The sequence below is a fragment of the Telopea speciosissima genome, chromosome 9, assembly GCF_018873765.1.
Source record: "Telopea speciosissima isolate NSW1024214 ecotype Mountain lineage chromosome 9, Tspe_v1, whole genome shotgun sequence".
NCBI lineage: Eukaryota > Viridiplantae > Streptophyta > Magnoliopsida > Proteales > Proteaceae > Telopea > Telopea speciosissima.
In genome coordinates, this window is record NC_057924.1 from 11,223,597 (window position 1) to 11,235,660 (window position 12,064).

Below are 12,064 nucleotides of genomic sequence, written 5' to 3' on the forward strand. Positions count from 1 at the left end.
AGTTTACAATTTCAAATTAAATCGTTAAATAAACAAGGTTAAGATGAGATTTTAAAATGCCACATCAGCAATTTTCCACTTCAATTTTTTCACCCACCTAAGTTCCTATCAAACAAACTGGGCCGCAGAGTTTTATAACACAAAATCGGGGATAGAATTGGTGATTGGTAATTCTGATCCATATCAGATTGGAATCGGCCCTAATCGCTGCTCAGGAACCCTAAAATTGGTCCTCAGATCCAAAAACAGGAAATTTCTAGGAAACCCTGTCATTTACTGTAATTTTCCAAAGTCTATTAGTCAGTAGGTTAGGACTTAGAAGTCTTTCTTCTCAATCCAACGGCTAGATATTGCAGACATTATTGGAAAATTGAAGTGGAAACTAGGAAATGGGAACAAAAGAAAATTGTGGCCCTCCCTTAAAACTCATTTCGTGTGTAGATTGAATGGGACTTTAGAGATAGAAAGAGACATTTTTAACAATTTAGAACCACTGGTCATGGAATCCTTCTTAGGTCTTCATAATTTTATGTTATTCAATGATTTTTCATGTATTTTATTTACCTTTGGTTCTCAATTCTCATTCCTCAAAGCCGGCCTAAGAGAAACAGTTTATGGATTTTGAGACATAAAAACTAAAAAGAGTTGAAACCCGATTGTAGAAAGTTGAAAACAAGAACTGGGTCTTGGTGATTATTTTTAATTAATGCAGTTACTATGTGGAAGCCGCGCAACTCGACTACCAGATTGCTTTATTAAGAAAGGTATGAGTCCTGTAACCAAGCATATAGGAGTTCTTTTCTTCTTCAATCGTAAATGTCGGTTAAACTCTTATAAGAAGGTGGTTTCTTCGGAGAACTCCGCGTTTCATCAAATACCGGCCATGGAGATGGAGAGGGCATGGTTCAGATCTTCGGAATCTGATAGAAATTCGAAGGAATTGGATGTTGCTGTTAGAGTTGTCCAAATGGTTTGCTCTCTCTGTGAAAAGGTGCAAGATAATTTGATTACTAAGAGCAACGAACAGGTTAAATCTAAGGACGACAATTCTCCTGTCACAATAGCAGGTAGACGGATCTCCTACTTTTCTTTCTTTTGGGCTCTTTTTATTTTATTTTATTGTGTGTGTGTTATTATCCTTTTGGGCTTGGATTTCGATGCTTGATACTGGGTTTGTCTCTGTTTGAGGTTTTAAGATTTTCTGAAGACAATCAGAATTGGGGAATTTTGTATCAAAGTGGTGGTTCTATCACATGTCTTGTGTTCTTGGAGCATTTTCCTATGTTTTCTTTGGTGGTAAATGTTGGGCGTGGAGACTGACACTGTTACTTCGTTTTGTCTTTTTTTTTTTCCCTGTTTTTTTGGTGGAATTTGTTGTCTAGTCCATGTTTGGGTTGCAAAATGTTGTATTTTTATTATAAAAAGTTCCTACGTCTGGAGTACTTGGATCGTTCATTCAAGACTGGGAATTTGTAATGATAAATCTATTTTAGCTCTGGGGGAATAGTTCTGAATTAAGAAGTGTGGTGAAGAAGTATGCCCCTTCCTCACAATTAGCCAGGAGATGATAATAGGATGATTGCATCGTGATTGAAGATGGAAGAGAAATCACTAAAGGCCATTATAGAGGTACATGTTATGGAAATTATTCCATGTTGAAAGTCGTTGTAGCTGAAGTGGCTACTTCGTTTTTTTAAATGTGATTGCCACGTTCTACCTGAGTAATACTTTCACTGTTGAAATTCTTGTAGTCTTTTGGTTTGTCATTTTGCTTGATTTGTTATGGATGGGTTTTTGGATTGAAAAGAAAATGAACCCATAAGAATTTATTTTAGCTTTCCATATTCTAAAATCTTGATGAGTAACCTCTATCAGTTTGTTCTTCAGATGTGATGTGCATTGTAGGTTTCAGCTATTTAAGATAAAAATATGAAGTAATCTTTGCTTGCTTTAAAATCCAAAACAAGCTTTCAGTCATTGTGAAATTGTCCCAATAAAACTGGTTATATAATAGAATGATGGGAGATTAAAACACAGTTTAAGAAGGGACTGATTCCAGTTATCCGATAGTTGGGGCGCTGTTCTCTGTGCCGCAGCAGAGCCTGCACCCAGGCACATGGGGTGGGCGCAATGACCACCTTGCCCCCCTGCACAGGCTGCCCATGTGCCTGGGCGCAGGCTGCGCTGCGGCACAGAGAACATTCTCCCCTGATAGTTTTAGATATTTTGGAGGTGGCTCAAATAGCACGATAGGATTAGGTTTTTTGTAGATCCAATTTGCACCACTACTGACATTAAATTTTCTAGTTTAGGTTAGAACCTTATTCTTCTAAGAGCACCATTTTGTGCGGGTGGAAATCTTTGTTCTAAAAATATTGAAAAAAAAAAAGAAGTTACGTGGAAGTATATGCACAAAAGCTAAATGCTTCAAATATTTTTACTTCTAAGTATCCATAGAAATCTAGTGGTGATTGTTTTCGTAGAAGCATACAGCAGTTCCTAAGTTCCACTAAAAACTCATAAAACTATAATTACATAATAAATTTGAAGGTATTTCATGGAATGACAGCCACAGTCTCTGGTGCTAGAAAAGAAAGGAGTGAATGAAATTGCTTATATGAACATAGGCAGTAATTTGAGAGAATGGTTTCCAAAAGAAATATATATGTATATGAATATAATATGACAGTTATTCATATGTTAAATGCATCAGCTATTAATATTCTATGCTTGGAGAATTGATTTGTATCGATTTTTTATGCCATCTGTGGTGAGCTTGTACATCATTAGGTGGAAGAGTGTGATTGAAATGATAAATTAATAATAGCAGTGTTGGCCTCCTTGCTGTGGGGAGTTGAATGACACCAAGCATCCATGTTGTCTTTTGCCACTCCATGTACAGTGTATCAAAGCTAAAGCTTTTCAGTAAAACAGAAACAGGGATGTTTTTGCGTTATTTTCTAATCTTTTCTCTGAAATATTGATTACATTATGAATCAACATAGCTATTCAGTTCATGAAGCATATCTTCAATCTGGTGTAAAATCCTTGATCCTTATGACATGTATGTTAAATCAGCTTCCAGATGTCACACTGTTGTATGCCTCCATGGGCATCATATTGAAGTCACGACATGTTTTCCTTTACAACTGCAATATACCATGTTATTATATTTCCATGGAGGTAGTGCAATTTTGAATTTCAAAGAGGAGAACATGCCTACTCTCTCACAGTGGCCATATTTAAAATAATTAGTAACTTGTAATTGAAAGCTAGGCAGGAAGTCCTTATCAGTCTTCCACACCAATTCACTTCACCAGTTTTTATTACAGAGAAAACTATTTTTTGTCTAAAGGATAACTTTTACTTAAATGATCAGGTAATTTGTTATATGTTATCAGTTATATGTTATCTTTAAGTAGTTAAACAAGCATACCAGTGTTGATCCAGGGATATAATTATTAAAGGGCTATTCCATTTGTCAATGTTCTCCAATTGGCTTATAAGCTATTGTTCTTGTTCTGTATGTTTTAATGTCTTTTGGTGAAGATGATGCTGTTCTTCTATCTAATGCTCAATCACATTGCATAAACAGATTGGAGCGTCCAAGCAACTGTTAGCTGGATGTTGTCAGAAAACTTTGGGAGTGAAAATGTGTCAATTGTTGCTGAAGAAGATATCCAAACTCTCACCAAGCCTGATTCAGTGGGCATACTGGAAGCTGTGGTAAAGACTGTGAACCAGTGTCTGATTGAAGCACCTGACTTTGGACTTACAAGTCCAGTTAGGCCTCTTGGAACTACAGAGGTTCTTGAGGCAATTAGTCGATGCAACTCAACTGGCGGTCCTAGTGGAAGACATTGGGTACTTGATCCTGTTGATGGAACATTGGGATTTGTACGTGGAGACCAATATGCCATAGCTCTAGCCTTGATAGAGGATGGAGTAGTTGCTCTTGGAGTTCTTGGGTGCCCCAACTACCCAATGAATAAGGAATGGTTAAATTATCACCACCGTTATTATCGAATCATGTCTAAGTTGTCCTCTCCCACATCTGGTTCTTGGGACAAAGGCTGTGTTATGTATGCAAGGAAAGGTAGTGGAAAGGCATGGATGCAGCCATTAGTCAGGGAAAACAACAGGCTTGGTCTGTCAAACTTAGCAAGAGCAGTTCAAGTGTCCTTCATCGATGATCCAGCACTGGCTACATTCTGTGAACCGGTTGAAAAGTCCAATTCAAGCCACTCCTTCACAGCAGGGCTAGCTCACAGCGTTGGGCTGAGGTGCGTTGACTTTTCATTTTATTCTTGCTAAAAATATACCATCATTTATAATCTTATAGTCTACCATCCAGTTGCAGTAAGTAATTGAGTGTTTTCAGATTCAAGGTTCCAAATTTCAATATACCGTCAAAATCTACAAAATCGGCTCGAAATTTGGTCCATTTTGCAGGTCACCTCATAATGCCATTTCAGTGGTCAAATGATGGAATTTTGCCCCAAAGCTTCTTATAGTGCCCATTTAAGTGTGATTACACATTGAATCATTAGATTGAAAAAAAAAACCCTTCCAAAGTGATAGTTTGGCATCGCACCCTAGGTTGCTAGTGTACACCAGCCTAATGTATCTTTTTCCTTATATAGTCAATTCTACACATAATATAGTCATATAATATATAACATCCAAAAAAAAAAATTGAAACATGTAATAGGAATAAAGAACCATAAAATTGGAAAACAGTACACAATTTTGACCTTTTTGAGCAAACCTTCAACTGTTTCGGTAATTTCACTGAAATTTCGACCAAAACCGTAAACTTGTTAAGTTGCTGATAGTTTCGTTTTGAAACCATGATGGTATTTGAAGTCAAATTTTCACAGAGAAGAAATTCTAATAGAAAAGTGTAGGAAATTTTTTTTTGGGGGAGGGGAATAAGAAGAGAGAGAAAAATTCACTTCCCTATAGCTGCAATCAGTTAGGTGTCAAAGTATGGCAGTTCAAATGAGAGAACCAAAAAAAAAAGGGGCATATTCTATCAGTGGTGAATAGGGAAGAATTTGAAAGAGGAAAAGATAATTTCAGCATCAAAGTGTTAAAAAGAAAATAAAAAGAGAGAATAAACCATGTAAGTGTTAAGTAATATTTCAAAACATTCTAAAACATGGACAAGTTTGGACTTTATTTCTTTCTACACAAACCAAAGTGAGGGAAAGGGCAACTGGTTGATCAGCCATACATGGATTCTGAAGTGTTTGTCTCTAAATTGCGTATATCCTTTCTTGGAAAAGTAAGTAGAGAAACGAAGAAAAAGATCTTCTTTCTTTTCTTTTTAAAAAAAAAATCCAAAATAGGACTCTTTAATGATTAAACAATAGCCAGCTACATTAACTAATGGACCCCACTTCTAATTAATATCTATTTTCGTACACCCCTTTAGACCCCCCCAGCTTCTGGGCCTTATAGTTCAGCCCATCACAAATAAAACCTAAGAGTTAAAAACCTATACCTCATAGATATTAAGGAGAGAAATTGGAAGAGAAACAATGGAGAAAGAGAGAGATTTAGTCAGTTGTCTAACAGATAACAAACTTAATGGTAACTAGGGTACGTAAATAACACAAGACCAGGTCATGGATGTAGTAGGGGAAACCGAACCATGACCAGTCACATTGGTAGAGGATCCATTAGTAAGGATGACAGGAGAGGAGTTAGGAACCTTTGATAAGGAAAAAAATAATTCTAACTTACCAGTCATATGTGTAGAGGCACCAGAATAAATGATCCATTAGGGCTGCAACAGGGTTAAAAATTTCCAGCCCTGACCCGCCCTCAGGGCCAAGATATCTCAGCCCAGACCCTGTTCGGGCTCAGGGCAGGTTTGGGCTGACAGGGCCAAACTTGCCCCCCTATGATCCATGGAGTGGTAATGGTGGAAGTAAGGAAAGCAGATGTACCTGTGTGGGCCAGAGTGGATGGTTGAAGATTCTGTATAAGCTTTAACGAATGATTGTAGTCATCAAGACACAGAACCTAATGAAGAAACTCCAGATGAGAATGTAGGATTGGAGTCTCCAGAAGACACCTTTGTAGTACTGATATCAGGCACAACAGAATTAGCTAACGGTGGAGCCCACTCTAGTCGTCCATGTTTAGCATCATGTCTTAATAGTATGATTTGGCTTGCCATAAAAGGTACACAGTCTGAAGGGTTCGTCACTCTGCTGGCCACCTGTACTTCTGCCTCCACAACCATGACCTCCCCATGATCCACGTCCTCTCCTAAAGAAGCCAGAACCATGGCCACGGCCAGCAACAAAGGCTTAGCTCTCTTTGGGAGAGGGGAGGTATCATCTCTAGAAGGAATACTAATACGCTGAAGACGTGCAAAAGACTCATTAAGGGAGGGCACCTTTTCCCCAACAAGCAAGTGACTCTTCATTGACTGCTAATCAGGATTCAATCCTGCCAAAAACTTTGCAACATAGAACTCTTCCCGCAGAATTTGTACCTGCTCCAGATTGGTAGTTAGAGGCTGATGGATATTGAGCTCCTCTCATATACCCGTAAAAGCATTAAAATACTCATTCAAGGACCTGTCGCCCTGCTTGAGAGTAAACAACTTGTCATATAAATCATAAACATGAGATATATTCTTCTCTTGGGAGAAGGTACGCCTCAATTCAACCAATACTCCTTTGGCAGTAGGATGAAAAATTATATTTGCTGCTATAGATTGGTCCATGTTGTTTCATAGACCATATATGGACAGTCATTCTTCCACGTTCATTCCTCATATGCTTTCATCTCAAAAGGTTCTTTAGAGTTGGTGGAGGGAGGATCAGACTGAAGATATTTTAATTTTCCTTTGGCATTAATATAGACCTTAACAGCCAGAGACCCTAGAAGATAATTACAACTCCATTGAGTTTGATGGTGGTAATTTGAAAATTAACGTTGTCCCTTGGGATTAGCCATCATGCACACGAACTTAGAACACCAATCAGCGGTACCCAAGCACGAGAAGCAACAATATTCTCTCCAAAGAATGGATGAAAAAAAATAATAACAGTAGCAGCTGGAGTCAGATGACTCTTAAATATGGATCAAATGATCCTCAAAAGCAAGGGGATAACACCCTAGAATATCATTCAGATCTTAAAAACGAACACAAATAACGTAGCTCAATACAGATTTCCACAAACAATAATGGGAGAAAAACAATTACTACTAATCAAGGAGGCTGATCGGCAAAACTGGATCAATGGGACCTTATAGAAGGGTAACAATGCCTCAAAAAATCAATCAGATCTCCTGGCCAGATCATAAATAATTTCAGATTCTTTATATCTGGAAATTAACCCAAAAACAGAGTACCGTATGGAGTAAAGGAGAACCTCAATTCTGGAAACCCAAATTGGAGGATCTTCTTCAAACTGAGATTGAGTGTACCGCTGGGCCTGATGAATTGCTCTTCCAAATATGAGGTAAAACCGATGGCTTGTTGTGAAGGAATTTGGGTTACAAAGACTCCTCCAGAGTCTGCCACATGCTTGTAGAACTGTCTTCAATGATTCCAATACTCCATGAAAACCAATAACAGATAATAGAAACCCTAGTTTGTTATCATACTAGGGCCTGAAAAACATGTAAGGCAGTATTCAGGAGCTACAACCCATGGACTGAAAACCCTTGGACTTTCAAAATCAGGATCGATGGAAGACTGGTTATTAAATCTCTGATACCATGTGACAAGGGAGAAACCAACAACCAGTCAACCAGAGATCAAAGGAGAGAAATAGGAAGAGAAATGATGGAGAGAGAGAGATGAGGAGAACTAGTTCAGCGATAGAATCAGTGTGTGTTCTATCACTGACCTCCAAACTTTATTAATAATCAGCAATTATTCATTAGATAAGAATTACAATCAGATAAGGGAAACTGAAACAAGAAAGGAAACTACAACCTGCATAACCATAAAGTACTAAAACTCTCTCACGATAGGGGAACTCCCCCTATCGCGACTGTTATCTAACTTTTGTACCGCCAACTAGGAGATAGGGGTCCACGATTCTATAGGAAATACAACATATTATGATGTTTCTGCAAAACAAGGAGATTGTGAACCATCCACTAATTCTATTGCTCTTGACCCAACTGTGCCCTGCTTGTCCCTTTTAGTTGGAAGGGAATTAAAATATTTTTGAAGGCTATGGGAACCGTCCTACCATGCAGTCCAAGGATCCAGGGAATAGCTATTGTTTTGGGCTTCTGGCTGTAAGATGTGCAGTGGGTTATCCTTTCTGGATCCTAATGAGGATGGGCTTCTGTTGGGCTGTTCTTGCAGCCTCTTGTTCATTTATAAAATTTATGCTCATCAAAATAACAGAAAAACTCCTTACCTAACATCTGCCTAAACATGGAAGCATGTGTTACTGTTTGGAAATAATTTGATGAGATGTTAATATGCTAATTGTTTAGTAAGAACACATCTGTGCTGAGATAGCCCAAAAGTTTGCAAATACCATTTTGAGACCCTGAGCCATGTTCATCAATGACAGCATGCAAATGTTACTTGTTTTATGGTGTACTAATGTACATGCATCTTAAATTGTTTTATTTTTTTAAATGGTTTTAGTTGGATCAATATTTTAAATTGATCTCTCACTCTCACTCTGCTCGCCCCACTGGCAGAAATCAGCCTTTGCGGGTCTATAGTATGGTGAAGTATGCTGCTATTGCTCGGGGGGATGCAGAGATTTTTATGAAGTTTGCAAAGGCTGGATACAAAGAGAAGATATGGGATCATGCAGCTGGTGTTGTCATCATACAAGAGGCTGGTGGTGTGGTAACTGATGCTGGAGGTCGTCCATTAGACTTTTCTCAGGGTATATATCTAGAAGGCCTCGATCGAGGCATAATTGCTTGCTCTGGTGTTAAACTACATCAGAAGATCATCAGGGCTGTCGATGCTAGCTGGGACTCCTCTAATCTATGATGTTTATTGTATATTTCCACTGCATCAATGGAGCAGATGATCTCTTTATCATTTAACAGGGTAAGATCATCATAGTGATTGTATTATCCAAAAATTGGAAAACTAGATGAACTGATTCGTGACTCAGTGACCTAGGTTCTTTTCTCCTCTTTATTATTCAGTCACTCATCTGTTTCAAAATAGTGGCTGAAATCCGATGTTCATTTTTATCCGGAAAATCAATATTTAGCCTAAAAAAATTCAATTACTCACCGAGTCACTGAATCAACTCCATGAAGTCAAGATTCTATAGCTATGCAACTGGGTTCTGGGTAACGAGCTTTTCAACCTTAATTTTAATCATCACCTATGTTCCTTTCTTTAGCATTTTGACTCACCATTTTTAAGCTCAAAATTAATTGCAGGGGAAGGCTGTTTCTGACAGGTTTGCTGATGAAGGTCGGTAACCAATCTTTCACCCCTTCGCATTCCTCAGTTACTTGCAGAGGATGGAGTTAAGATGACCAACCGAGCTGAAGATAGTAGGTTATTTCCATGGGTCGGTTTCTTTTTTTTTGGGGGGGGGGGGATTAGCCAGAAGCATCTTACTCTTTGTATGTGCTCTCTAATGCATGAGCATGCCATTATGCAGAATTATGGGATTCTTCATGTGCAGCAGTTGGAATACAATTATGAAACACATGTACATACATATATATACATAAATATGCAACTATTTTACTGATCCTGATTGTATTTTGAAGGACTGGATCTTTTGTTGGTGGTTATAGTGTCTGATTTATTAGTTTCTACTCATGCATACGCATAGTTACATACATGATGACACTCTTTAGAGGGTTTCCAAACAAATAATTTTTTTTCTTTTTTGATTGAATTTGTAGTCCTGAATACGTTTGAAGTTTTAGGATCAACTTATGGATTTTAGATGTGAACTAAACATTGGCATAAGTTCAAGCAGAGAAAACCTGTTCTCTAATGACTTAGGAAGCAAAATTGGTTAGGAAAAATATCTTAAAAACCCCTCACAGAAAGAGCTGTATCCAAAAAATCCTCTATAATTTCTCTATCTGTCAGACTCTCCAAAGATAAAAATCTTGTCCTTTATATCCTCTTTTTATAAAATTTTGGTTGTTAAAGCATGTAAAATGACCAAAACACCCCTAATAATGCCTCTAAATTGAAAAAAAAATAAAAATTTGTGGATTTTTGTCAATACCATACCTATAACAACCCAAAAATTATTAGAAGGCATTTGAATTAGGGTATATGGATACTTTTGTCCTTTTATAAATTTTAACAACTAAAGAGGGGTTATGGGCTAAGTTTTTGTCTATTATGGGTTTAGAGTTACAAAGCAATGAAGAAAAGCAGTGTGTTGGTGATAAAGAGAAAATAGTAAAACCCAAGAATCCCTCTTGGGTGCAAAACTGAGCAGCAGCAAACTCATAGGATCTTATCTATTGAAAAATTAATTCATTCACTGAAAAACTATCATTTGCATTGGTACTTAAAAAATAAATAATATTGGAATTTGGAAAAACTAACCCTACGGAAATAATCTTTTTAAAGACACCCTGGAAAACCAGAACTAGATGAATCAGCCAGATCCAAGGCTCTAAATTATTAAGATAACTGAGCTCCCTGAACAGAGATAATACCCTTTAGAGGAACTGTCTTAGCTCTTAAGTGGATCTCTCTTCCAGTTCATGCCAAAAATCCAATGGTTGAGATTTCCAGAATTTCTAGCTTTCTTTTCCTTTCTATTTGTTCTAAGAAATGGCATTTGATTCTTGTTAATGGCCTTCTTCAAAATAGTTCACAGCAATTTGATGCCTTAGAAGCTTTCTAAACGAGTAAATTCTGTCATGAGTTGGTCTTGAAGTTTGCTGTTATTGCTATGTATCTGCCACCTTGGAAAGTTTCCCAGGATTTGAAGATTCGTCGATGTTCCCACATCCATTCTTGTCCGTGTGCTGGACAATTCCTCATGTCTGGAGATTGGATGAACGAACTGGCAGAGCGCGGTTACAGGTTTACCCTTCGTTCCTCTCTTAGGGTCACTTGTATGCTGTACCTGCCATTAACTAATTATTGTTCAACAAACTCATAAGTGTCATACCAACTGAGCATTAGGGAACAAGAACAGAGACTACATATTAAGATGGCCTCACTGCTTATCCATAGTGTATATAAGATCATCAGGTTTATGCATAAGAACTCATTTTACATTCTCTTCTGCTCTGATATCCCAATGGATTGTTCGCATAAGTCTATTAATTAACATTTCCTCTGTAACCAAACAGACATGAATGTAGATGCAGGATTCTCTAGGTATGCTTGGACAGGTCTGATATATCAAACTGGTCTGGCCATCCAAGTGGATTTGCTTATGGGGGTTTCAAATGAGATTAGTATAACGCCAAAGGTGGAAGTGAATTACTGTCCTGATGGGAATCTCTTATTTTACAAGAGTTAAGAATTAGACTGAGTTTGATATTATCATAGGTTGTGTTTGGTATGCATCTTGGAATAGATTCTGGATTTCGAAGGCATTCTGAAGCAATAAAAGGAGAAAATCGGGTTTCATAATGCATTTAGACTCCAAATCTATTACGAAAATGCATACCAAACACAGCCTTAAATCTGTCTTTCATTCTGGGATCTCAATGCTTTAAATTTCCAGTCCCACATGGCTGGGAATCCGATCTGTTTCCAGCACTTCTAGTGGTTTTTTTTTTTTTTTTGTTTTTGTTTTCCTCATTTAGTGCAAGGTGAGAAGGAGAGGGGCTTGGGCCCAGGTCTTTTAGAATTCACCAGTCATTTGTTGTGGAGAATCTGGTATATACTTAGTAGGAGCAGTTGACATGTCTCTTGAGGCTTTCATGTTGTAAGGATGTATTTAATTGTGCAGAGTCGGTGGAGCTTCACTGTTCTAGTGGTTGGCTGAGGGGTTTATGAGGTAGCAGTCCAGAACTCAGAAGGCAGAGAGCTGTGAGGGACCAGAGGAGAGGGGAGGGGAGGGGAGAGGTTAAAATAAAATCTAATCTCCAAAATGAATGGACGAATTAA

At 37.9% G+C, this 12,064-nt stretch overlaps 1 protein-coding gene across 1 annotated transcript; it reads left to right on the forward strand.

Annotated features, from left to right (window-relative positions):
- The first annotated feature begins 686 nt into the window (after positions 1-686).
- LOC122640895 (PAP-specific phosphatase HAL2-like) lies at positions 687-9,737 on the forward strand. Its single transcript, XM_043834177.1, has 5 exons — positions 687-764; positions 855-1,067; positions 3,596-4,283; positions 8,692-9,055; positions 9,400-9,737. The coding sequence occupies exons 1-4, from the start codon at positions 707-709 to the stop codon at positions 8,993-8,995; spliced, it is 1,263 nt and encodes a 420-aa protein (XP_043690112.1). The 5' UTR covers positions 687-706; the 3' UTR covers positions 8,996-9,055; positions 9,400-9,737.
- Positions 9,738-12,064: the final 2,327 nt, after the last annotated feature.

Excerpts from the sequence above, each read along its gene's own strand:
- LOC122640895 (XM_043834177.1), top strand. The coding sequence starts at position 707 with ATGCAGTTACTATGTGGAAGCCGCGCAACTCGACTACCAGATTGCTTT. Across the intron at positions 765-854 it reads AGATTGCTTTATTAAGAAAG|AGAACTCCGCGTTTCATCAA; the intron begins GTATGAGTCCTG and ends TGGTTTCTTCGG. Across the intron at positions 4,284-8,691 it reads GCTCACAGCGTTGGGCTGAG|AAATCAGCCTTTGCGGGTCT; the intron begins GTGCGTTGACTT and ends CCCCACTGGCAG.